The 24703-nt window shown below is 37.2% G+C and overlaps 2 protein-coding genes across 2 annotated transcripts in view; one reads left to right on the plus strand and one right to left on the minus strand.

The window, feature by feature from the left end:
- serpine3 (serpin peptidase inhibitor, clade E (nexin, plasminogen activator inhibitor type 1), member 3) overlaps positions 1-12273 on the minus strand; it is a 71481-nt gene extending 59208 nt beyond the window's left edge. The window contains exon 1 of the mRNA XM_028437073.1: positions 12233-12273. The gene's annotated coding sequence lies outside the window, so the exon portion shown is untranslated. The remainder of the gene's footprint in view (positions 1-12232) is intronic.
- Positions 11844-24703, plus strand: part of actr3 (actin related protein 3) — a 48696-nt gene continuing 35836 nt past the window's right edge. The window contains exon 1 of the mRNA XM_028435446.1: positions 11844-12056. Coding sequence (XP_028291247.1) covers positions 12013-12056 — 44 coding nt within the window. The 5' untranslated portion in view covers positions 11844-12012. The remainder of the gene's footprint in view (positions 12057-24703) is intronic.

Raw genomic sequence — 24703 nt, forward strand, 5'->3', positions numbered from 1 at the left:
CCCCCACTGTGGCACCTGAAATTCTCAGTGGTTTTTTAGCCAACTACTAACCAGGCCCAGACTCGTACATTTGACCGATTTCAACCATTTCGACCTTACTGCTAATATCCAGCTATTGCTAGGTTAATGCTTAGCTAATGCTAGCTTAGTAGTGTTGGGCGTCATCTGAATTTTAATGATCCTGATTCCGATTCTCAATTTTGATTCCTGTTCTAAACAATTCTTGGTTCCGATTCTTTGAGTTGTGCAGGTCAGCAGGTCACAGATTTCACTGGATATTTTTTTCATTTGAAAATGCCTTTACACAAGCCATTTTTATTAATTCGCTCAGGCAGCTGAGTTTTGCTGGGATCTTTATCTCGTAGGTCATGAGTTGCTACAGTTTAATTTGGTTGCTGTACTGTAACTAAGGTATTCAATTACAAAGGTCCCCAAATGTAACTGTAAAACTGAAACTTGCTGAAATAACAAAACAAGTTGGCAGCAGTCTAAAAAACTAAGAGATACAGCCCAGGTAGATATTAAACTAAATAAAACAAACTCAAACCCTGGAGCAGTCGTGACAAATCCATCAACAGTTCTTGTTGAGAAAGATTAAGTTAATTTTGGTCATTTGGTGCTTGCGCGACTTGCGGCGATGACGCGGTGGTGACAACATAATCCAAGATGGCTGCGGCTCGGACTCCAGCCGACACTATTTAATAAGAACCTTAAAATACATGGATATAATGAAAAGAGTGGATGGACAGAAGTATAAACCTGCAGACTTTCACACGGACATCGGTAAACGGAACAGGCTTCACCGTACAGCTGAGTAAATGTGTCCCCATACTGCATGTACAGGCTGTAATATCACCAAGTTTTTCGTTTTACCAGTTGTTTACTTGGTGATTGTTTTCCCGAGTTTTACTGGGCTTTTTACCAGTGATTAGCTCCTATCTCCCTTCCGCTCCGCGGTCCAAACTGAAAACCAGACACACACACACACAGGCTGCAGTTGCTACAGTCGCGTTCTAAACGTACCTTATACAAACCCCGTGTAAAAAAACTAGTCCGGGCATTTAGCAATTGAAAAAAGAATCGAAATGCAAACATCTTCGTAATGGTTCCAGAACCGGACGTTAGGAACCGGTTCCCATTTGGAACCGGTTCTCGGTGCCCAACCCTATAGGTTAGTGCTAATGGTATGCACATGCACTATAAATGTATACGGAACAGGTTCCGTGCCGGTCAGCGCAGACTCAAGATGGACATTCGTGACCCCAGCCAGTCCGCGCCACATACTGGTGTGTGCGAGAATGAAAACTAACTGAACAATAAATCACGTGTAAACCTTAGACAAGCATATTCAAGGCTGAGAGAAAATGCAGTCTGGACGCGGAGTGGTGTAGGTCTGCTCTGAACTGCAGCTGGGAGTGCTGCGGCCGGGGGCTACTTAGTGAACATGATCGCCTGTGAGCACTTTAGATGATAATTAATGAACAAAACTTAAAACTTACACCTGTAAATGCATTTTTAATGCTTCATTCATCAAATTGTGAAAAGGGAACTTTCCAAGTTGAAAAACTTAAATCAAAATCACTTGCAAATGCACACTGTTCTTCTAATCAAATTTTAAACATTCTCAACAGTTACAAAATTGTAAAACAGGTCACTTATATAATCAAAGAAAAGTCAGCAGCATGCTGAATATGTAACTATGCTAATCTTTTCCACATTCAAATATGCTGTCAAAACATTTATAAACAGTGAAATAGTGTAACCTTCTGAACACACATATCACCATCATATGGTCACATCCATTTGCTGCAAAGTTTCAGTCAATGAGAAGACTGGCACTGCATGGATTCAACCAGAGAGCTGTAAGCAGGAGTGTATCTGCTGAGGTTGACTCTGATGCAGTCATTTAAATGTTAAATGTTTATCTGTCAGTCTGCTTCTGAACTCTGATTTCATTATGTTCATGTCTGAAAAGGCTGATTCACACAAATATGTTGATCCAAATAAAGCAGCCATTTTCAGTGCAGCCTGGTGAAGATTTGTGCAATTGTCACTTTGGAGATTTATGACCTCCATTTCCATCTCCACAAGATCAACACAAAATAGTTCAGCCATCTCTCCTGACAGCTCACTAATGTGTACATCCAGGAAGGGGTTGGCAAAAAATGTCACACAAGGCTCCAGTTTACCAAAGTCACAGAATCTGTCTGAAAACTCATGCCCCAGCTTGGACAATAGGTCACAATATCTCTGTTTCTTAATTTCCCGCTTCTGAATGGATCTCCATTCAAATTGGTTGCATATGCGACTATTTTTTCAGTGTGTGCGAGTGAAAATTTTATCTGGTTGCATCCGTGCGAGTGCGTATGGGTGACCTTGTTTTGGACGAAGCAGCTGAGCGCCTCGTCACGTCCCACAGAGTGCACTTCTCTCTCTCTCTCTTGCTCCGCGCTGCGGGTGAGGAGAGGAACTTTGCTGCGGGTAATGCAAAGGTGAATGCGCCGAGTATAAACACCAATGCGCTCCTTTTGGAGTGCGCGCAGTCTGCGAAGAACGGAACGAGGCTTAACGAGCCTATCACTGAGAGTGCACTCACATTGAGGGCAGCAGTAAAAAGGAAGAACGTGCCAAGCGCAGCGATGGAGCATACACGCGCATCAGAATCAGCATCGAGGGGCCAGAACTGATGGACTATGATGCCAGGCCAGATTTTCAGCGGTGGTTCTCCCAGGACAGGGGTCTGCAACCTGTGGTTCTATAGCCTCTTGTGGCTCTTTGACTCTTTTGCAATATAGCTTTAAAAAAGCTATAGGGAGCTATTTTCACAGAAGCTGTTAATGATTAATGACAAATAAAATCAAGGTATAATAATTTGTTAACCTAAAATGACTCAGCCATCTTCCTACTTCATCTCCTGCAACATCTACAGACCATCAACTTTCCTGCACCTGTGGCTAACCTTAAGTTTTAAATCCCTGGTAAGATAACTAAACCAACAAAAACACTATTCTGGAAGAAAATTGAGATTTTCATTGTGTGGGGACAGATTAATTTAACCGCCAATGTGCCGGTTAAATATGCAAGCTTTATGTGTGGCAAGAAATTAGCAATTAGCATGTGTTGACCACATGATAGTGCATTATCAAATTCAAGTTACTTTTTGTAGCCTTTCAAATACATTAACTAAAAAAAATCTTCTTTATATAACATTGTGTTCATGTAAAATGAGATGCATAAGAATTTGAAGATGTAAGATAGTGTTTTATTTCTTGATGTCAATTTATCTTATTTTATTTTAAACTGTTTTTAAGTTGCTATTTACATGATCAATATAAATCACATCAAATTAAATCAAACATTATTCTGTATAATTTTATCTGTATATAATTTAATACACTGTATTTTATTCATTGAGAAGGTATTTTTCCGGCTCCAGGAGGACTTTAATCCAGGTGAGATGAGGCAAAATGGCTCCTTTGAGAGTAAAGGTTGCAGACCCCTGACCAGGGGAAGAGGGTTAGGAGACCCCACTGAATTGAATTCCATGGGGTGAAGCAATGCAGATGCAAAGTTGGTTATGCTGCTATAAGTTAATTCAAGTACAGCATTTCTGCAAAATAAAAAAAAACAAAATACATGTAACCTGTTGTTATGCTTTGCTGTTATTTATAGGGCTGTAGTCAACCAAGGTAATGGTTGGTCGACCGTCTTTGTAGCACGTAGCGGTTAGTCGACCAAAAAAAAAAAAACAGAGATTGAATGAGCAGGTGCCGAAGAGGACGAGGAGAAAGAAAAAGAGAGACAAATATTTTGTTTTGGCATTTTGTGGTGACCATTTGCTTTTAAACACAGACCATATGATATGAACCTTATTCAAGCTTTGACCAGAACCCGACAAAGCAAAAGTGAAACCTATACAGGTCCGACAGACATTAGGTATTTATATCAGAATCCGACCTGAAACCGACAATTAAAACCAATTTTTCCTCATACAAATGACATATTTACATTTGTTTTAGTGGTAAGCCAGCTTTTATTAATAAACTGCTGATGTCAACATCAGATCAGCGCACAGGGAAGCAAGGGCCCCGCGGTGCCAGAGACAGTGGATCTATTTACATAATCAACGTATCAAATATAAGGATAATACATGTTCTTGTGCAGAAAAAGCATGTCTTAATGTGTTCCCTCTCTGCTCTGCGCAGTGACCACTGAAGTGCAACATTTTTTTCTTTTTTTTTTTGCAGCGCAGCACACACTCACACAGAGCTGTTGCTGGACATAGAATCATGTTTAGGCATTAATTACATTATATTGATGTTTTATCCTTATCACCTATATAAGTGCATTGCATTTTTTCTTTCTTTTTTTTTTTTTTTTTACAATGTTGAAACTGATACCATTGCTGGTCGACCACGACGGCATGGACCAATTAGTCGACTAAACAACCAAAGTTGGCAGCTCTAGTTATTTAAAAAATATGTTGTTCTTCCTTTAAAATTATATTAAAAAAAAAATGACCAGTTATTTCAGCCACTGCTTGTTACAGAAAAACATAATATTTACACTAAAACATTAAAACATTTAGCAAATATATCTTGAGTCATCTCCTGTGGACCCACCACCCGCAGAGGGATCCGTAGGGGTCGGGTGCAGAGAGGACTGGGTGGCGGTCGAGGGGGGTTGCCTCGGTGGCCCGGTCCGCATCCACAGTTTCTGGCTGTTGGGACATGGAAAGTCACCTCGCTGGGGGGAAGGAGCCTGAGCTTGTGCGGGAGGTTGAGAGGTACCGGCTAGATATAGTCGGGCTCACCTCCACGCACAGCTTGGGCTCTGGGTCCCAACTCCTGGAGAGAGGCTAGACGCTCCACTTCTCTGGCGTTGCCCGCGGGAAGAGGCGGCGGGCTGGGGTGGGCTTGCTTATTGCCCCCCAGCTCAGCCGCCACATGTGGGAGTTTACCCCAGTGAACGAGAGGGTAGCGTCCCTCCGCCTTCGGGTTGGGGACAGGGGACTTATCAACTGGTAAAGGACTAAAGCTAACTAAGCTAAGCTAACCCACCGACACATAAGACTGGGCTAAGAGCTAATGCTAACCACTTAATGAAAGGAAGAGACTAATAAAAAACTCCATGTCTTACTGTCATTAAACCCCAAAGAGCCACAGATGCACTTACGGTCAGATTTAACACATTTATGGAAGGATAAAAGCTAACATGTCACACGTCTTGTGAAATACATTTTGGCATAAAACTATTGTCACTATTCATCCGTCCCGACTTGTGAAAGCAATATTTTAATTATATTTTACCTGTTCACAGGCCAAGCTGGCCCCATTAGACAGAAATGTATGTATTGTGATTATTACACCAGAATATCCCATTAGTAATGATCTCAGTATATTAATGATGAAATCATCAAGCTTGATCTGGTTTAATTATAGTAAATCAGTGAGATATTTACCAACCATAACTTTATGTAACTCATTATCAGATATAAAATAAACTAGATTCAGCAGTGGTTTATATCAAACAGTAAAAACACTATAGCGGTTATTATTGCTTTTCATGTGCTTTTCATTTTCTTTTTTTTTTTTTTTTTTTTTTTTTAAATAATTTTATTATAAATGAGGAAATACATAAATTATATACAATAACACTAATGGAAATGAGGTGCCAAGTGTAAAAATTTAGTATAAAAGTTGTGGCTAACACATTTTCATTATTTATCTCACTTTTCTCATATTTAGCACATTTTCCGACATTTAATACAACATTTACCCACATATATAAAGGTAAAAAAATCAATAAGTCTAAATATTAAATCTAAATATTAAATCTAAATCTAAATGTTGAACTTAAATGTTTCGCACATTTGCTAATTGCCCCGCCTCTTGTAACCTCAACCAATATCTGCTGATCAGACCAATGTTGAAAGTGTGAAGTGCAGCTCGTACAACTGCCATGATGTTGGTCTGCTCAGCAGACGTATTCTAGACAACCCAAAAAAGACAAAAAAAAGAAAGGTGGCCCATGGTGGGTTTGATCACTAAACCTTATGCTTCCAAGCGCACTTCCAAGCCAGCTGTTTACGAAAATTAACAAACATTGACAAAATACAGCATTAAAATACATTTTAATAACTGTGTTGCACTGTTGTGTTGGGAGTGTACTGTGAAGTGCAGCTCATACAACTGCCACAACCGTACGCTCGATCTCCGCCGCTGGGAGAGAACCAGCCATACAAATCACAGAGGCAGGCATCGGTGAAGAGGTGGGTGGGAGCGGCTATGTGTCTCTGCTTGTGTATTGGTTGAGGTTACAAGGGGCGGGGCCAATTAGCTTATGTGCGAAACATTTAAGTTCAACATTGAGATTTAGATTTAACATTTAACATTTAGATTTAGATTTAACATTTAACATTCAGATTAAATATTTAGATATAGATTTAACATTTAACATTCAGATTAAATATTTAGATATAGATTTAACATTTAGATATAACATATACCATTTAGATTTAGGTTTAAATATTTAGATTGAACGCTTTTTTACCTCTATATATGTGGTTAAATATTGTGTTAATTGTGCTAAATATGAGAAAAGTGAGATAAATAATGAAAATGTGTTAGCTTCAACTTTTATACAAAATGTTTACACTTGGCACCCCATACTCTCCATTAGTGTCATTGTATATATTTATTTATTTCCTCATTTATAATAAAATTATTTCATATTAATTCGGAAAACAAATTAAAAAAATACATTAATTCGGAAAACGGATTAAAAAAAAATATTAATTCGGAAAACGGTTTAAAAAAAATTTTAATTCGGAAAACTATGGGAGGCCGTTTAGGAAAAAACACAACGAAAATCATGGGTTTACACATTAGATGCGGCGCACTTGTACATTGAAATCCATTTTTTTTAAAAATGCATTTATTTTATTTCATTTATTTATTTTTTTAATATATCTAAAATTTACATCAGATTTTTTTTTTCACATTGATAAAGCTCATCTCATGTCACCTCCAGGGCTCCGTACTCATCAGATATGGATATGTTTTTTACAATGTAATGTAATGTGTCTGAATTTTATTTATTTTTTTTTTTTCACATTAAAAAAAAAAAACATTGTTGTGCAACCGGACATTGATTGATGTGATCGGAAGGTAGCTGTTGTTGCCATAGACATGAATACTGTTGCCGGAAGGTTGCTAGAAAATAAAGTACTGCTACACACTATTGCAGGGACTCCACTCGGCAATAGCCGTACAGGTATAGACGTACTGTACTGATCACTTCCTTTTAATTTCTAAATGCAAATATTAAAAGGCGATTGTGGAAAAGGGAATTATGAAATAAAAAGGCCATTGTGTAAAACGACATTATGAAATAAAAAGGCCATTGTGGGAAAGGACATTATGAAATAAAAAAAAACCATTGTGGAAATAGATATTTAAGAATAATAAAACGTATTTCATAGTAATATTACCTTATTTAGCAATTTAATGGCCATATTATATATTTGTCTGTTATTTATCAAAATAGTATTTATTTCAAAATGTTGTTTTTATTTATTTAATTATGACTCTTTTGGGCTTCCATAGGTGAACAGCTATAACCAGTGTTTATTACACACATATTGTGAGGAAGTTTTGTGTCCAGTCGCGTAATTATTCATTTCTAGTTTAAATAGTGTTTGCATACTTATTATTTACAGTTAAAAAACAGCTTTGTTCACTAAATTCCTGGAAACAATTGTGGGGTCCCCTGGAATTAAAATGGAGTCCTCTGAAATGTCTAATAAATTATTATTTAAAAAAAACTGATTGATTTTTTCTTTTTTAAATGTTTTAATTATTGTTTTTTAAATAATAACATCACACACAATAAAAACTTAAATAACTGTATTCTATGCTTTCACTTTCACAAGTTTAATCTACATAAAATAAAATGCAGTATAAAAATATCTGAGCTGGCACATCTTGTCACATTGTCCCCTAACCCTATCAACAAACATCAAAAGCTAATTCTAGAAAGAAAAGAAAAAGGCTCTGGAGATGCCAAAAATTTGTGATATTAAATGGGGTCACGACCCAAAAAAATTGGGAACCACTGATTTAATGTTACATATAATGTAGCTCTACAGTGAAATTTGTCTCTGAATTTGACCTATCCTGTTGAGGAATGATATATAATAAATAAGAATAATAATCATCACACCATGGGTTGTCTTACGTCGGCTAACGTGTAATTTGTGGCAATGCATGGAGGCTCCTGACCGCTGGTCCATTTATGTTTCAGTTTTCAATTTTAATTTTTTTTTTCATGTACCACCCTATGGGGGTATCCCGTGCTCCACTTTGAGAACTTAGTTTCTAGAACAATGCTACAGCTTGTCTTTGGCTTTCACTCTCAAAATTACAAATGTTGTACACATGAGGAATTAAATGTGTGGCTTTATTCTTTTTTCACTTCAGATGTGATTGATTCACTGACGCAGAGTGAAGCAATGCTGTAACCATCACTGCTGTGTTACACATGGACCAAAGTTTCCTCTCAGCCTGTTGTTAAAATAAATAAAATACTTTCTCATCTGCTTTGCTTCAGTTCATTTGGGGCCAACATTTTCGAATTGATTGATCGCCAACATTTTTGCACAGACTGGTAAAGAGGGCTGATCTGTGGTGAACACAGAGCTGGACTCTAGTGGCAGAATGACAGACCCTGGAGAAGACTCCATACATCCTGGATAAGACAAAGCCCCCACTGCACTGGACCATGATCACACAGAACAGCTGTTTAGTCTCTGAGCTGCTCCATAAACACTCAGGAAGTATTTTTATCCCCCTGGACATAAAACTACAACTGATCAATGTGTGACAGAGAGACATGATCACATTCAATATTCACTGCACAGTCTTATCTTAGTGCTGTATGTAACATTACTGGTGGTGTCACTTTGAGGGTCAGTAACTATCAAGGCTATTGTCTGCATCTGTAGGGACAAGGAAATGCTGAAAAACTCCAATAGAACCATTTTCAAGTCCATGTACATCCATCAAATGCATGTAGTGTGTGAGTGAGTGTTGGTGGTGGTCAGAAGGACCGATGGTTCACTGTGGCAGCCTCACTTCTGTCAGTCTGCCCCAGGGCAGCTGTGGCTACGATAGTAGCTTACCACCACTGTGTGTGGCATAAAAGAATGATGCACATCAATGTAAAGAGCTTTGAGTGTCTATGAAAAGCACTACATAAAATCAAATGCATTAATATTATTATTATTATCCACCGGTATCCATGAAGTTGCCGTAGTAATGTAGTTGGTTGCTAATGAATTCAACCAGGACTCCAAGCTATGCTTTATGATGACTGTGTCCTCTTGAACTAAAGTATCCTCTTTACCTGTCCGTCACTAATGTGAAAGTTGTGCCGACTGCAAATCCTTAATATCTTTATATTTTAACTCGAAAAGTAAAAATCAATAAACGAATCCAGCGCTGTGAATGACGCCATTGGGATGAACTCTGACACGGAACCAGTCTCTGTGTTAAAACAAAAAAATAAAAAATAAAAATGAGACAATCCCCACAGGGGAAAACATATTAATTCGAAAAACCGATTAAAAAACAAAACAAAAACTAATTTGGAAAACGGATTTAAAAAAAATATATATAAATAATTCGGATAATTGATTAAAAAAACTAAAAAAAAATTATTCGAAAATGGATTGAAAAAAAAAAAAAAAAAACTAATTTGGAAAACGGATTTAAAAAAATATATATAAATAATTCGGATAATTGATTAAAAAAACTAAAAAAAAATTATTAGAAAATGGATTGAAAAAAAAAAAAAAAAAATTCGGAAAACAAATAAAAAAAAAAAAAAAAAAAAAAAAAATATATATATATATATATATATATATATTAATTCGGGTAACGGATTTAAAAAAAATATTAATTCGGAAAATGGATTAAAAAAAAATATTCAAAAAACAGATTTAAAAAAATATTAATTCGGAAAACAGATTAAAAAAGAAAATTAATTTATACAGTGGTCCACCGTATAAGCTAAACTATCTAAACACGGAATTGTAGCTCCGCCCTTCATGCGTGCTCCCGCAGCAGCGGATACAGATTCTATTGGGTGTAACTACTTTGGCACGACAATCCACCCGTCACATTCATGCTCCAGGATCAAGTTACTGTTTTCAGAATAAATAATGTTAATATTTCAATATTTATCCACACAAGAGGTGTTACATACATTGGTAACTGTAAAAACTCTTGAAAACATTTGAAAAATGACGTGATTTAGTGCTTACCTATGTAAACATACAGTATAAGGAGTAAACATTAAATAAAATAATCAAATTCAAAGATACATACATTGTTTTGACGCTTATTTGTTTCCCAAATATATAAATGTGTGTGTGAATGAGTTGATAAAAAGTAATAACTCTAATATCTTTGTAGAAAGGCACTTTATGAACTTCGGTCCACTCACTTGTATTAGCTTACAGGGCAGCTTTGCCTTTACCAATATGGCGGCCACGCTGACGTGTCGCAGCAACGGACCAACCCGTTCAATGAGGAGTATACTATAGACATTAATACGTAGACGCCGCGTTGACTGATGCAGACCACGAGAGCGGTGCGTCTACAGGGCGGCCATCGCTCCTACAGTGCATTACATCTATAGAGGAATGATATGCTACACTATTAAAGTTGTCATAAATCGCTCAATTCTCAAGCAATTTTCACGGCGTTTGTTTGTAATAAACGTCACACATGATAGATAGATAGATAGATAGATAGATAGATAGATAGATAGATAGATAGATAGATAGATAGATCCACATAAATAGAACAAAAGGAACCCAAAAAAACGTTCAGATGTGCTCAGGTTTTTGTTGACAACATTGCTTAACGCTATACATTGCATTTGACAATTATTATTATTTTTGTATAATTGTACTACTACTTTATTGTTGTTATTGCTATTCTCATAATTATCATTATATCATCATTATCATATTATACTTTTTATTATTAATAGTTTACATTATAGTTACTGGTATTCTCATTGTATTATTATTATTATTTAATATTGTTTATTATTTAATATTGTTGTTTTTATTATATAGTATAGTTACTGGATTCTTATTATATTAGTATTACTATTATACTCTGTCACTATTAATATTATGTCCCAATCATCATCATCTTTATTATTATTATAGCCAAAGAACTGAAATTTTCAAGGAACGAAAACATAAACAATCCTCACAGAAAACTATCTACAAGAGTATTTAGTATTTGACTCTCTGTCTCAACCGGACAATTTGCCCTGTCCTGTCAAAGTCATCAGTCTTGAAGTGCTCACTGCAGAGCAAGGACCTCTCAGTTGCCACAAAAACTTCCCGTTTTACTGCCAGTTCCCATTGTCTCCTTAAACTACTACATGTTTAAATTTAAACATGTGAGCAATGTAACCAGAGATAAACAAAAATAACTTCATAATTAATTAGGCCTATTATTAGCTCTATTAGATGATGTATTCTTAATCCCATCAATTACTGCAGTAAGTCTGTTTTTTTCTGTATAACAGACTGTTGCAAAGAACGCTAGATTCATAATATAGATGTTTCTGTCCGTCCTGTTGGCATTGATTTCACTATACCTTTATAACAACCTGCTAACAATATTATCCCTTACCCCCCATCAGCACCGTTCCAAGATGGCGGCGCTGTAGACGCGTCCCTCCACAGTCGACACGTCTACGTATAGTCTACGTAAGCATGTCTATGGGGCAAAAAAAAAAAAAAAAAAACAGGGCCCGTCCTCCGCCATCTTGACTTTGCTTGCCTGTGCAAGAAGCCGATTGCGGAAGTGCGAAGTGACCGTGCGGGCTCAGACCTGTGGACGCCTCAGCACATCCTCCAGTCGACACAGCCTCCCTCCCCAGCACGCCCACATCGTTCTTTGAAGCAGCAGAGGCCGCACGGGAGAGATGGCAGGACGTTTACCGGCGTGTGTTGTCGACTGTGGCACAGGGTAAGTTTCTTGTGACCGAAGGGCCGAGCACAGGCTGTAGCGTCGTGCTGTCAGTGTCAGCGGCACTGGGCTCGCCTGGAAGCTATCGATCATCGTACTGATACACCTCTGGTTAACTCACAAATTTCAGCAAACTATCTTTATTATTTTTGTTAGTTTAACAAACGGCACTGAACCTGAGTTGTGCCCCCTGGACGAAAGAAAGACTCTCCAAACCAGTGTTCGCTCCAGAGGCAGTGACTATAGTTAGCATAGCAGCCTCCTACCCGCCCAGGTCATTCATTTGTGGGGGTATCGACAGTCATACATCTTATAGGCAAACACCCTGCCCCGTTTGAACATGTTATTTACACCACTGCATGGATGTGACTGTGTTGATTTGTAATGGTGATTATCGTCAGAATTATTCGTGAGTTTGCTTGGTGTTGACTGAGCAGGCGCAACATTACTTCCTACACTGTATTCACTTCCTCGTTTACCCTCCTTAGTCCATATATGGTGGTGTTTCTGCGTCCAAGCACTTTTTCCCATTAGGTTTGCAAATGTCTGCGATTTGCTGGCGATGCGGATTGTTCTCTTGTGTCTTTCTCAGCTATGATTTGCTTTGGCATCGCATGTTTTGTGCATCAGATTGATGAGAAGAAAAAATCTCATCAATCTCGATTAATATTTTGTAAAATAATTTGTGTTATGTTTTTTTCATTTTGATAATGTCGACTATTTTGCAAGTTATTTACCAGTTAAACAATGCAGTTCACATATAAAATCATAGCTCTAAACGGAGAAAAGGACAACAGATCATTTTAAGTTTGGTTACTTTTCAAACATTTGTAAAAATGTATGTAAGCAATTAAGCAAACTTGTTCTAAGTACGGAACTGTAACAACATTAAAGTAAGGTGTGTACACTTGCTACAAAAGAGGCCAATTGACGCTGCTGTACTCTAATGGATGAGAGTGGCTGCGGTGCTAAACTAAATTTGTCTTATTGCCAGACTTTGTAGGGATGACAAACTAGTATAGTTTGCTGACATCATTGATTTGACTCTTGTCAGACTTAAAATATCAGAAATGCAGCCGAACTGGTGACGTGGCTTTTTCTCTTTTATCCACAATTTCCTCTTGCAAGATTGCACTAATTTAGTACTTTTAACTCTACGCCATTCTTTTTTTTTTTTTTTTTTTTTTTTTTTAAGCAGTTATGAGGCACTGTGGCAAAACATGAAACTACTGCTGTCAAGAGGTTTGAGCCGTTCCTCTGCCTACTTCCTTCATAATGCCTTGTGGTTCTGGATCATTTTCAACCAGATTTTTGTTTCTAATGGAGTTCGGTAAATTTATCTAACATTCTATCGGATTAATTTTCTATTGATAGTGATAGTTTCCATGATATATCATTATTGTTTTATCACCTAGATTTACTTGAAAGTATATCAATGATATCGGACAATACTAGTACTTTTTATTTTTGAAAAATATTAGTCAAAAGATCTTGGTATTCTTGTCTGTGTTGAATCAACATGCCCTGAAAGGTATTGTGACTATGTTCTTTTTCAGGGGCTCAAACTATTTACATTCCTTGCATGTAAAGTAGGGATGTAACGATTCACTCAACTCCCGATACGATTCGATTCACGATACTGGGTTCACGATACGATTCGCTCACGATTTATTTTACAAAATAAGACTGTAGACAAATTTTTTTTTTTGGGAAAAAAACTAGAAAATACTGTATTTTCCTTTTCAATTTCATTGTCAAAAGAATCCCTTGATAAACTATTCAAAACAATGCAATTTAACTAAAAATAAATCTTAAATGAATTAAATAAAGGAATAATAGACATGAAAATGAAGCCTATTAATTTAAATTCTGGTTCTATAATAAACAATGCAAAACTGCATAATAGTTCTTTTTCTTTTTAAAAGTGCAACTGAAAATGTATTTTGTGCGTTAACAATTGGACTTTAAAAAAAAAAAAAAAACTGTGATTACACTGATTTACGTCATATTGTTTGGACCAGCAGAAGGCGCTGGTAACACAGTGGTCGGTTGGCATGCAGAAATTCTTGCAGTGAAGAAGAGAAGCTATGCTAGGAGACAGAGCCAATAGAAAAACGTGACTTTTACAGATATTCAAATAATATTACAGATATTCTTTCGGTGCTAAAGGGGCAATGAATCATTTATTAACATATTTAAGATTAGAAGGTGGCCAGAAAGAAAGTATTAGCAGACTCCGCCCGCCGCCTACACTTGTGGATAGCGCCCTCTGCTGGTTAAAAAAAGTACTGCGATTCAATTTTCAGAAAATCGATATCAACCGTGATACCTATGAATCGATTTTTAACTGCCTTATGATTAATCGTTACATCCCTAATGTAAAGGCTTGAACCCTTTACTCGTGCACTATCCTTTACGCTGTGTAACGCATTTTTCTGATCTGTATTGGGATAACAAAAGAGAGCACAGCTGAGTGGATTAGCATGTGTGTTTTCTAGAAGTGTCCCGATCCGATATTGATATCGGTCTGATATCAGCCAGAAAACGAATAGCAGATTTTATCGGACTGCATCTAAAATCACAGATATAGGCTCTCCGATAACATTTTCTGCTCCAGCACTTTTATCTATAGGTGACTGTGGTTCACACTCCAACAAAGTAAACTACTGTTGCTGACCATATTTCTTTGTTTGAGTAACACCACTTGATCAAGCCTTTTTTTTTTAACATTCTACACTTCAAAATAAGTAATACAACTATGTAAGATTTGTGCTGATGTCGTATTGGTTCAATATCGGTATCGGCCGATACGTAAGGCTGCAATATTGCTATCAAGTCAAAGTCAAGTCAAAGTCAAAGTCAAGTCAAAGTGTTTATTGTCATCTGTACAGTTAGAAACACGTTTCCCTGTACAATGAAATTCTTGCTTTGCCGACCGCCAGTGAATGCCTACGTAATAAAGGAATAAATAATAAAGGAATAAATCGAGATAAAAGAACTATAATAAATAACAGTGGCATGCAACACTGTTATTCAACATCATATCGGAAGTGAAAAAGTTGTATCGGGACATCCCTAGTGTTTCCCCCCAATTTTGTCACTTATAACTACAAGAGTTAACACTATCACTTGTCAACTATTGTTAGGTGATTGTTTTTGATTTAAGAGTTTTTCAAAAGTGAAAATTGTGACCTGCTTGGAGCTGGGACAACGCTTTGTCGACATTAATAATGTGTGCCTTCCCAAACAACTAGGTTGTCCCACATTCCAGTCCAGTGGTGGAGGCACCCTGTGAGTACGACAGCAATCAACGAACATTTAATGCAAAATACACCCAGGAGTTCTATGTCAGGAGAATGGCAGAAAAATACAGCAAATTCTGTTTTCTTTCCCACTGTGGAATGTGCAATTATCAAGCATTAATACAGAATGGGTTTTTGGAGTAAAGTTTTGTTAACTGTTAATTTGTTGTTTATAAATCAATGCATCATTACTACCATCACGGAGAGACCGCAGCGCAAGAGCCTCAAATGCCCTTCGCCCATTTTCCATACACGCCCAGGAATTGCTCAGCACTACACCAGCAGAGCTTCCTGGGTCAAGGCAAGATGGCGGGAACAGTGGAGAGCAATAGAACCATCCACGCTACATTGAGGACCCCACAGATGTCCCTGGCGAGCACCTACCCTGAAATAGAGGTTAGATTTTAGGGCCGAGTCCGACCCGAAATTCAGGTCGATATGTCACGCATTAGTCGGGTTAGGGTCGGGTCGAGCTTCAAGATTTTATTATCATCATAATATTTTCAAATCTCTATTACATTAACATATTTATTTTTAATAAACACAAAAACACTTCTTTATTGTTGTGGTATTATATTGACGGCGTTGTGTTGCGTTTTGTTGTTCAGCGTTCACATTCACTGAATATTATTTGCTGATTTTGCTCATTCCTCACTGGCTGCGGGAACACAGGGAACAAATATGATTACGTGCTTCAGTCAGGTCTGCGCTCCACTTACGGGCCGCCTGGTCTGGTCTGCAATGCTGTAACGGACTGGGTTCTATGTTCTGGTTATGTTCCACTTGAGTGTATTCAGTGGTTAACTGATGCTGAGATTTGTCATGGCCGAGAAGGCATCATGATTACGTGCAGCTTTCTCAGCCAATGTGTGTCTTTGTTTACATGTGTTCTGAGTGTTGATTGGCTGGGAGGCTGGGGAAAGGGTGGGCGTAAGCGGGTAAAAGAGTAAACAGTTCTGTTCCCATGGTAGTGTGAGTATATGACGGTGTAGGATGGTTCTTTGTGTGTTTGATTACTTGCAACAGCTGACAAGACAAAAGCTAAAAGTCAAGCATTCTACAGAAATAATAAAGTGCAGCATGTGTAACATTTTCATAAGTCAACGAGTACAGAATGAACATGGCATAGGTTAGTTGTTCTTAGACTTATTACAGTCACTTATATATTATTATTGGAAGGTTTTTCATCAAATCCGAAGCCATGAACTTCATCATTTTCCTCGTAGTAGCTTTGCTCTTTTCACTGAGAAGCACTCTCAGTAAACCCCTGGCTCTGTTTACTGCTAGCTTAGCTTTAGCATTAGCTTGATTACTTTGTTACCAGTCAGTACATTTTATTTATATAGCGCTTTTCACAGATAAAATCACAAAGTGTTGTACAAACAAAGGTGAAACTAAAACAACAGCAGCAACATCACAAAAGGATAATAAAACACAAGATAATTTAAAACAACAGTAGGAACATCATAAAAAGATAATACAAATTAAAAGCAATTTAACCAATTCTCAAAAGCGCGGTCTTCAGATACTTTTTAAAAGAGTCCACACAGTCAAGCTCACGGAGGGACTGGTGTAGGCTATTCCTCTTGGGGCAACTGCCTGGAAAGCCAGGTCAAAATTAGTTTTAGGGATAATAAGGAGACCCTGGCCTGAGGACCGAAGGGTGCGCCCTGAAGTGTAGGGGCACAACAAGTCAGTGATACAGTATATTGAGAGGCCTACTATGCATCGCATGGAAAGTCAGGACTAAAATTTTGAACTCAATACAAAAATTCACTGGAAGCCAATGAAGACCGTAAAGAATGGGGGTGATGTGTTTGGGAGCACCGGTCAAAAGTCTGCTAGCAGCATTTTGAACAATCTGAAGTCTCTTTAGAGTCGACTTGTGAAAACCGAATTACAGTAGTCAATGTGTGACGAGATGAACGCGTGTATGATCATTTCGAGATCTGATTTGGACAACAAATTCCTCACTTTGGAGATATTTCTCAGATGATAAAAACAGTTTTTAGTCAGTTGACGACAGTGACCCTCCAAAATACATTGGCTTATCAAAAACAACCCCAAGGTTTCTGAGACTGTTTTTCACAGATGTGCCCAGAGCACCAAGGGAGTTCTTGATCAAAGGGAACTTTTTATCCTGAGCGATGATCAGAGTTTCTGTTTTGCCAGAATGAATCTGCAGATAATTTGATGTCAACCAGATTTTGATAGCAGATACACATTCCAGGAATTCAGATAAGAAGTGAAACTCAGTCATTGAACCAGGCTGTGGCTGCACTGCTACTGCGCTTTCTGTCAGTTCTTCTAACGTGCATGAGTCCACTGTGATATCACTCCTGATAAACCTAATGTGGCGCTTTATGCCATTTATAGGGGCCCATAAAATCCATTTTATTTTTTTCCAAATTCTGTTTTCCACATTCATTTTTTTAATTCTGTTTTCTCAGAAATATTAATAAAGTTCTTCCAAAAATAATAAAACAAAATTAATACAAAGAAAAAAGAAAACCATAATTAAACAAAAATAAAAATGTAATTTAAAATAATGAGTAAGATACAATTAAAAGGTAAATATAATTTGTAATGACATGAATTATTCTGACTGCTCCTTTTATTTGTTTATGTCATATGAAGATATATGAGAGTAGCATTATTAATGGGATCAATGGTTTACTGAATCTTAGCAGGTTTATTGATTAAGTTTTGATCAACTTAATTTAAATTAACCTAATTTAAATGATCCTGATGACATCGTTCCAGACCTTATTAATTAGACAAAAAGAAATGGATGTAAGGATGCATCAATTATTTCACCACTAGGGGCCAGAATATTTTACAGTATTAAAAGTTCTCATGAACTCTTAGACTCTACAATCCTTGGCATCTGTAGTCTCGTCCACAACAACAGACCAACTTTATCCACTGATTTTTTTTGTAGCACTGATTAGATGTTGTTCAAACACTCTGAGCAGGTGAAGCTGACCATGTTCTCAGGGAGCGCCGCAGTGCTTCACCAGAAATGGGCAAAGCTTTACAAACACAGGAAAGTTTAACAGGCACTGGTGGCAGGCTCGGTATTTTGGAGTGAGTGAGGAGTTGCAAAGTTTTTGGCAGTTTAGATGGCATTTCAAGTGGTTTGGACGGTGTTTGAAGCAGCCAGGACGAGAGGGGTGCAAGCGGTGCATCAGAATGAGTGGTCCCCGGAAAAATTTTCCCATATAAAGATGTTCCTTGCCTCATCTGCATTCTGTCAGGTCAACCACTGCTCATTTAACCTGAACCTTTGTTGCGCTTCATTTTTTATATTAGTATTATATGTTGAAATAACAAGCAGCAGAGTCAGGTAAACCCGTTGTATTTTTTATTTAAAAAAAATTAACATCCTTTTAATTTAAACTAAAATATTGGTTGGACTTCAAATAAAAATGTGAATACATTTGCCATTAAATGTTGTTTACTTGTTTGTTTATGTTCATAATTAATTTATAGATAACTCCTTTCCAAAAAACAGGAATCTGGGAAACCCCACTTGCACTGTTCAGTATCCAGGAATTTATTTCACAGTTACACTGGTTACAGTTACTGAATTGATTTCAAGTCACTAAATCGTTTCGGAGCGAATCGTTCTAAATGAACCAATATCATCCTTGAATCGAATCGGCAACAAAGAATCATGATTCGAATCGAATTGTAGTTAAAACGAATGGTTACACCTCTACTTATAGTATCTTTTAATTTCTCTCTTCCTACCGTAAATGCATATGAGCCCACTCCTCTCTCCCGGTACAGAAACTTCAATTTATCACAGTTTTTTCAAACATACACATTATTTTAGAGACATAAAATGGAAACAGTTAAATAACAGATGTAAGACATCTGCAGTCAATCACAATTTCCCTCCACTCAAACACCATCCTGTATGCATAGCATGTCTCATCCATCTTGTGTTATTTAAGCTGTGCATGTTTTCACTTTTCCTACAAGTTTCAAAGCTCATTTTTTAACATTTGGTTCACAGGGATATACATTGACTGTGCCACTTCAGTCATCCTGCTGCAGGGATGACTGCTAGTACACAGTTCTGCCTCAGCCATTTCCATAGGGCATGTGTGTCGACTGGCTGGATAAAATCCACATAGTGCGCACTGCTGTATTGGCCACATTTTCATATTTAAATGTAATCTAAAAAAATAACAGCCTGTAGTGCAAAAAATACGGTAATGTTGAATAATCGTTAACTGGAAATCTGTAGATTACCGTTTGAAAAATATTTGTTTAAGACTGTTTTAGACCTACTGTAGATTAAAAACTGTTATAAACTTACAGACATATATGGATATATTACATTATTTACAGTAGTTTCACAGCTTTTTTCTTTGTTACATGTTTTAAGGTATTAAAATATAAAGTTTGCCTTTTGTTGTTGTTGTCCTTGTCACATTTTTTAGCTACAGTCAAAAGAGAAGAGATAATATGATGAAATATTATCTGAAGTGTTTAATGTCAAGTATGTGCTTAACTTCCTGTTTCACTGGTTGAAATATTATTTTGGTTAAAAAGTTACTGAATTGATTTTAAGTCACTGAATCGTTCGAAATTAATCAAGATTCACTGTATTTGCTCGGTGCCGAGTTGTTGCGTCGTGCTCCGGCATCCGACAGAAATAGTCCTGCGTATCTCTGCCCGAGGTCTCCGGACTGTCGCAGCTGGGACGAAGCAGATACGCAGCACACCGGACCTAGGGCCCTATAAAATCTTTTATTTTTTTCTAAATTCTGTTTTTTTCCACTTTCATTTTTTTTTTTAAATCTTTTTTTCTTTTTAGAAATATTTATCATTTTTTAAAGAAAATATTAGTTTTTAACTCTTGTGAAGAAACAAAATAAATACGAATAAATAAAAAAAAAAAACCCTCATAATTAAACAAAAATGTATGTAAAAAATAAAGTAAGATACAATTAAAAGGTAGATATAAGTTGTAGTGACATGGATTATTCTGAATTATTTATGTCATTTAAAGATGTATGAGAACTGCATTGATGTCTCAACTTTCTCTCAGGGATCAATGATTTACTGAATCTGAGCAGGTTTACTGATTAAGTTTTGATCAACTTAGTTTAAATTATCCTATCTTCTGTAGCTCTGATGATATGTTGTTAGTATGTAACATTTTAATAACGTTGCTCCAACGGACTTTTATTTTGTAAACCGGAAGTTTACACTGAAACGGTTGTACTTGAGGTAGCTTGCTGTCTGTGAATGTGTACCTACGAGGCACGGACAAAAGGCTGGAATAAAAAGAACTAAAGGACAACACGGACTGAGTTATTCTTAGCCTGGCACAACAATTTGAACATTGAGTAGGGGTGTTTGCTTTCAGCCAATCATATGGCTTCTTACGTTTTCTCTACACTGTTGTTTGAACACTGCGCATGCGCACATACCAGTAGCGCTGCAATTGGTTTAAAAGTGTAAAGAAAATGTAAGACACCATATGATTGGCTGAAAGCAAACACACCTGATTGGCTGATGAATCTGTCAATCAGTTTTATCAGCCAATGTTGACATTCGTTGACCCGCGACATCAGGGCTGTCTCAAAATTCACCACACAGATTTCTCTCACAAATGTGCAGAGGTTTCACAGCACAGAAGCATTTTGTAAATGGACATTCAGCAATTTGCATTATCTGTGGATTTATATTACAAGTGTGCCTCAAAATAATATTTGTGAAGTAGAGCATGTGCATTTCAGAATTTGTAATACAAGTTTGTATAAAATATGTATTTGGGAAAAAGATCTTGTGCATTTGTGAATTTGAAATACAACTGCGAAATAAATATATGTTTATGAACCAGAGTGTGTGCATTTGTGAAACAGATCGAGAGCTTCACAGGCACAGCAATGTTAAACGGGCACTTGGAGGCTCTGTCTTTCAGAGTCAGTGATGATTTGCATTAAGGGTGTGCGATCTGAAGATGTTCGATCATTAAGGATTGCAACATGACGACGATCTCCCAAATCACGGAGATCGTAGAACCGTCTGTCGTTCACATTTTAACCCTTGCGGTGCCGTGTCTGCGTCATATGTCTGTGGTCCATACACAGAACATCCATTGGTTTTTTTTCTCTGCCAAATCACACCATTTGCTAGTCAGCATGTCAGCATTACAGGCATCTCAGATTATTAAGCGCTTAAACAGGGCCGAAGTACGCTCCGCTCCCCCTCCCCCCCAGTGCACGGACACACAGAGTTAGCTGTGCTGCTTCCTCCGTGTTTGCGTCTGTTTGTCAGAGGCTCAGTGCAGATGTCTGTCTGTACAGTAAAACTTTATCAGTTCTGAGTGTTGAAGCACTGAAATATGTTTGAGAAAACACTGCATGTGTTTCTCTTCTACAACTAACTCTCTGTTGCTGTAGCAGAGATCTGCTGCTGCTGTAACTTAAGGCAGGCATACACTGTGCGATTTTTGGCCCGTTTTGAGCTGATTTTCAACTTGTGCGACTATTTTGTGCGAGTCTCTGCTAGATGGTGTGTTGTGCATCGTGTAGTATACATGGGGTCACGAGGAGTGATTAACACCTCACGACAAGCTCCCGATCAGCAATCATAGGTCGTAAGGATTTCAAACAAGTTTGAAATCCAGTCGCTCCTCATGAGCTCCTCATGACCGGCTTACCGTAAACGCTCACACATGCACATGTGTGAACACCGTAGGACTGCTGTTAAATTGATGGACTGTCGGGCCCACGTCTGTCCAGCCTGGTCCTGGTCCATCACTTCGCCATCTTTTCTTTTTTAAAGCTCCTTTTGCTGAGATTTACGAGTGACTCTCCACTTCCGGGTTTTTCTTTTTCATCTGCTTTAATGGTGACGCTTCAGTGTTCTTCTTCTTCTAATTTGTACATTGCATTTCCGGAAACAAGACCCCGACGTGAGGTATATGAATGTACAGTGTGAGCAGTCAGATCGTGTCAGAATGTCGGCCCGTACAGTGTGAGAACATGCATTGTGAGCTGCGCACATTCGCGCTCTGTGTCTGAGTTGTACAGTTTGAGCTGGAGCTGAGTACAACAATTGAAAAAATTGCACAGTGTATCCCAGCCCGTACGGGGCGGTTTCCATATTTTTAAAGAGACAGTGTCATGAATGTGATTTACTTTAAAAACTACTTTCAGCAACTCAGAGCTGCCCTGAAAAAAGCAACACTACATAATTTAATCACATTTCATCCTTATGAAGGAAAAAAGTCATAAGTGACACAAAATGTTGATATTTTGCTTCTAGTAATTAGTAAAAAATGTTTTGTGGCATTTTTCTCCACTGACTTTGACCCATTATTGTTTTAAAAATAAATAAATGGAGTTTATATCACCTATTGCCATTTTGAGGAAAAATATAGATATATGAATATTGGTCCATATCACCCAGGCCTAATGTAACCAAAGCAGTAACGTTTTATCTTGTAAAGGTTATTATTGTCTAAACTGTGTGAAATGAGTTCAAACACTGCTTAAAATAGGATTTTATTAATGAGTGTGTTACCTCAATAACTGATAGAAATCACTAGATTGATATGCTGCCTTGTTATGTAGCAAGTGTTGCTAATGCTACACTAGTTAAAGTAAAAAGACTGTGTGACTAAAATAAATTGTCAGCCTTTTTGTTTGATGTTCACTGTACTAGTAACCATTTCGATGAATTGCTCACATACAATTTAAAAAAAAAAAAAAAAAAAAAAAAAATTGATAATTACCTTGTCCTAAATGATCTTTTATTGCTTTTTTTCCATTTAGGGCGATTATTTTAAGTAGGTGATTTGGTTTGTTTTATTGGTAAATAACTTTAAAATAGTCTAAATGATTTGAGTGAAAAAAATCGTGATAAAATTGTGATCGTGATTTCACAGAGAAAAAATTGTGATTTGATATTTTTCCAATATCGCCCACCTCTAATTTGCGTTGCTTTTTAGAGGGTGTTTGTGGTGGTTTAAGATGAGTTTAATGCAGCCAGGACAGACAGAAGGAGGGAGGGCGGTGCACCAAATAAGCCCCCAGAAATATTTCCCCATTTAAAAAAAAAAAAAAAAAAAAAAAAAAAAAAAAAAACGTTATTTGGCCCACGGTGATGTCGTTTCATGACGATTTTGTCCATTTCCACGTTTATTCTGTTAACGCAGATTTTATAAGGCCCGACAGACCTGGAAATTAACACAATGACTAAAGTGTGAACCTATCAGCTCCTAGTGCATGGCAGACCCGCATCCAGTTGAAATTGGGGTTTAGGATCTCGCAGAAGCAGTGAGAAAAACAATGGCGGACTTTCGCAAAAGTTTTAATCAGGTTGGAGGTGGAGTCCATGGGTGGAGTTACCAGCGGAGGGGAGGATTTTTTTTTTTTCTCGATTTCATTTGTGACGTCACAAATGTGTAAAATTTGAAACAGAGTCATTTTCTTTGTGTTGTAAGACCTACAAAGACCACAATCTTGATGGTTTTATTTCATGGACACTCAAGTTACCTCATTTGTCTTCAAAAAGACTGCAAAAGTGGATTTTTCATATTTTGTCCCCTTTAACTTATTCAAATGTGTATAGTTTTATATGATCTAGCTGTTTTTAATAAATCACAGGCTGACCAAAGCAGACCTACATTCCTGAAACAACATATTTTTTCTTTCAGTTGCCTAACAATAAAGACATTAGACATGGAACAGACTTTAATAATAATTTCTGTTAGGATTCAGGTGCAGCTGTCCCATTGCTAATGCCCTTTTGGAGAGAAGTGCAGCATGTTTTCAGCTTGTTAAGACAAGTTGAGGAAGACATGTAGGGACTCCCCTGTGGTATGTAGCCATCATCTGTTCTGACTCAACCTACTTGTGTAAGATGTTTTTTTTTTTTTTTTGGCTTTGTCCATTGTGTGCTTGAATGTCCTTTAGGGATGTAACGGTATGAAAATTTCACGCCGCGGTCATAGTGACCAAAATTACCACGGTTATCGGTGTTTTTAAATTGTCTTCAAAATGTTGAAAAAACACTGATAAATTTAAATTATTTCACCAAGATTTATATTTAAATAGATTTGTTATATATTAAAGTCTTAATGATAACAACCTGAACAAAACACTGCAAAGTTAACACTATTTATTTATTATTATTTATTCAGTTCATTTCCGACATGGTTGCAATCACAGAAATTCACTTTGACATTCAGAGCAAAATCACATCAACGTTTTTTTTTTTTTTTTTTTGTCTTTTTTGCATGCCGGAAAGGGCGACGGAAACAAGCTTCTTTTTTCCTTTTTTATGTGATGTGTTGTCTGCAGTCATTGTTCCTGTTGT

The sequence above is a fragment of the Gouania willdenowi genome, chromosome 21 (assembly GCF_900634775.1).
Source record: "Gouania willdenowi chromosome 21, fGouWil2.1, whole genome shotgun sequence".
Classification (NCBI taxonomy): domain Eukaryota; kingdom Metazoa; phylum Chordata; class Actinopteri; order Blenniiformes; family Gobiesocidae; genus Gouania; species Gouania willdenowi.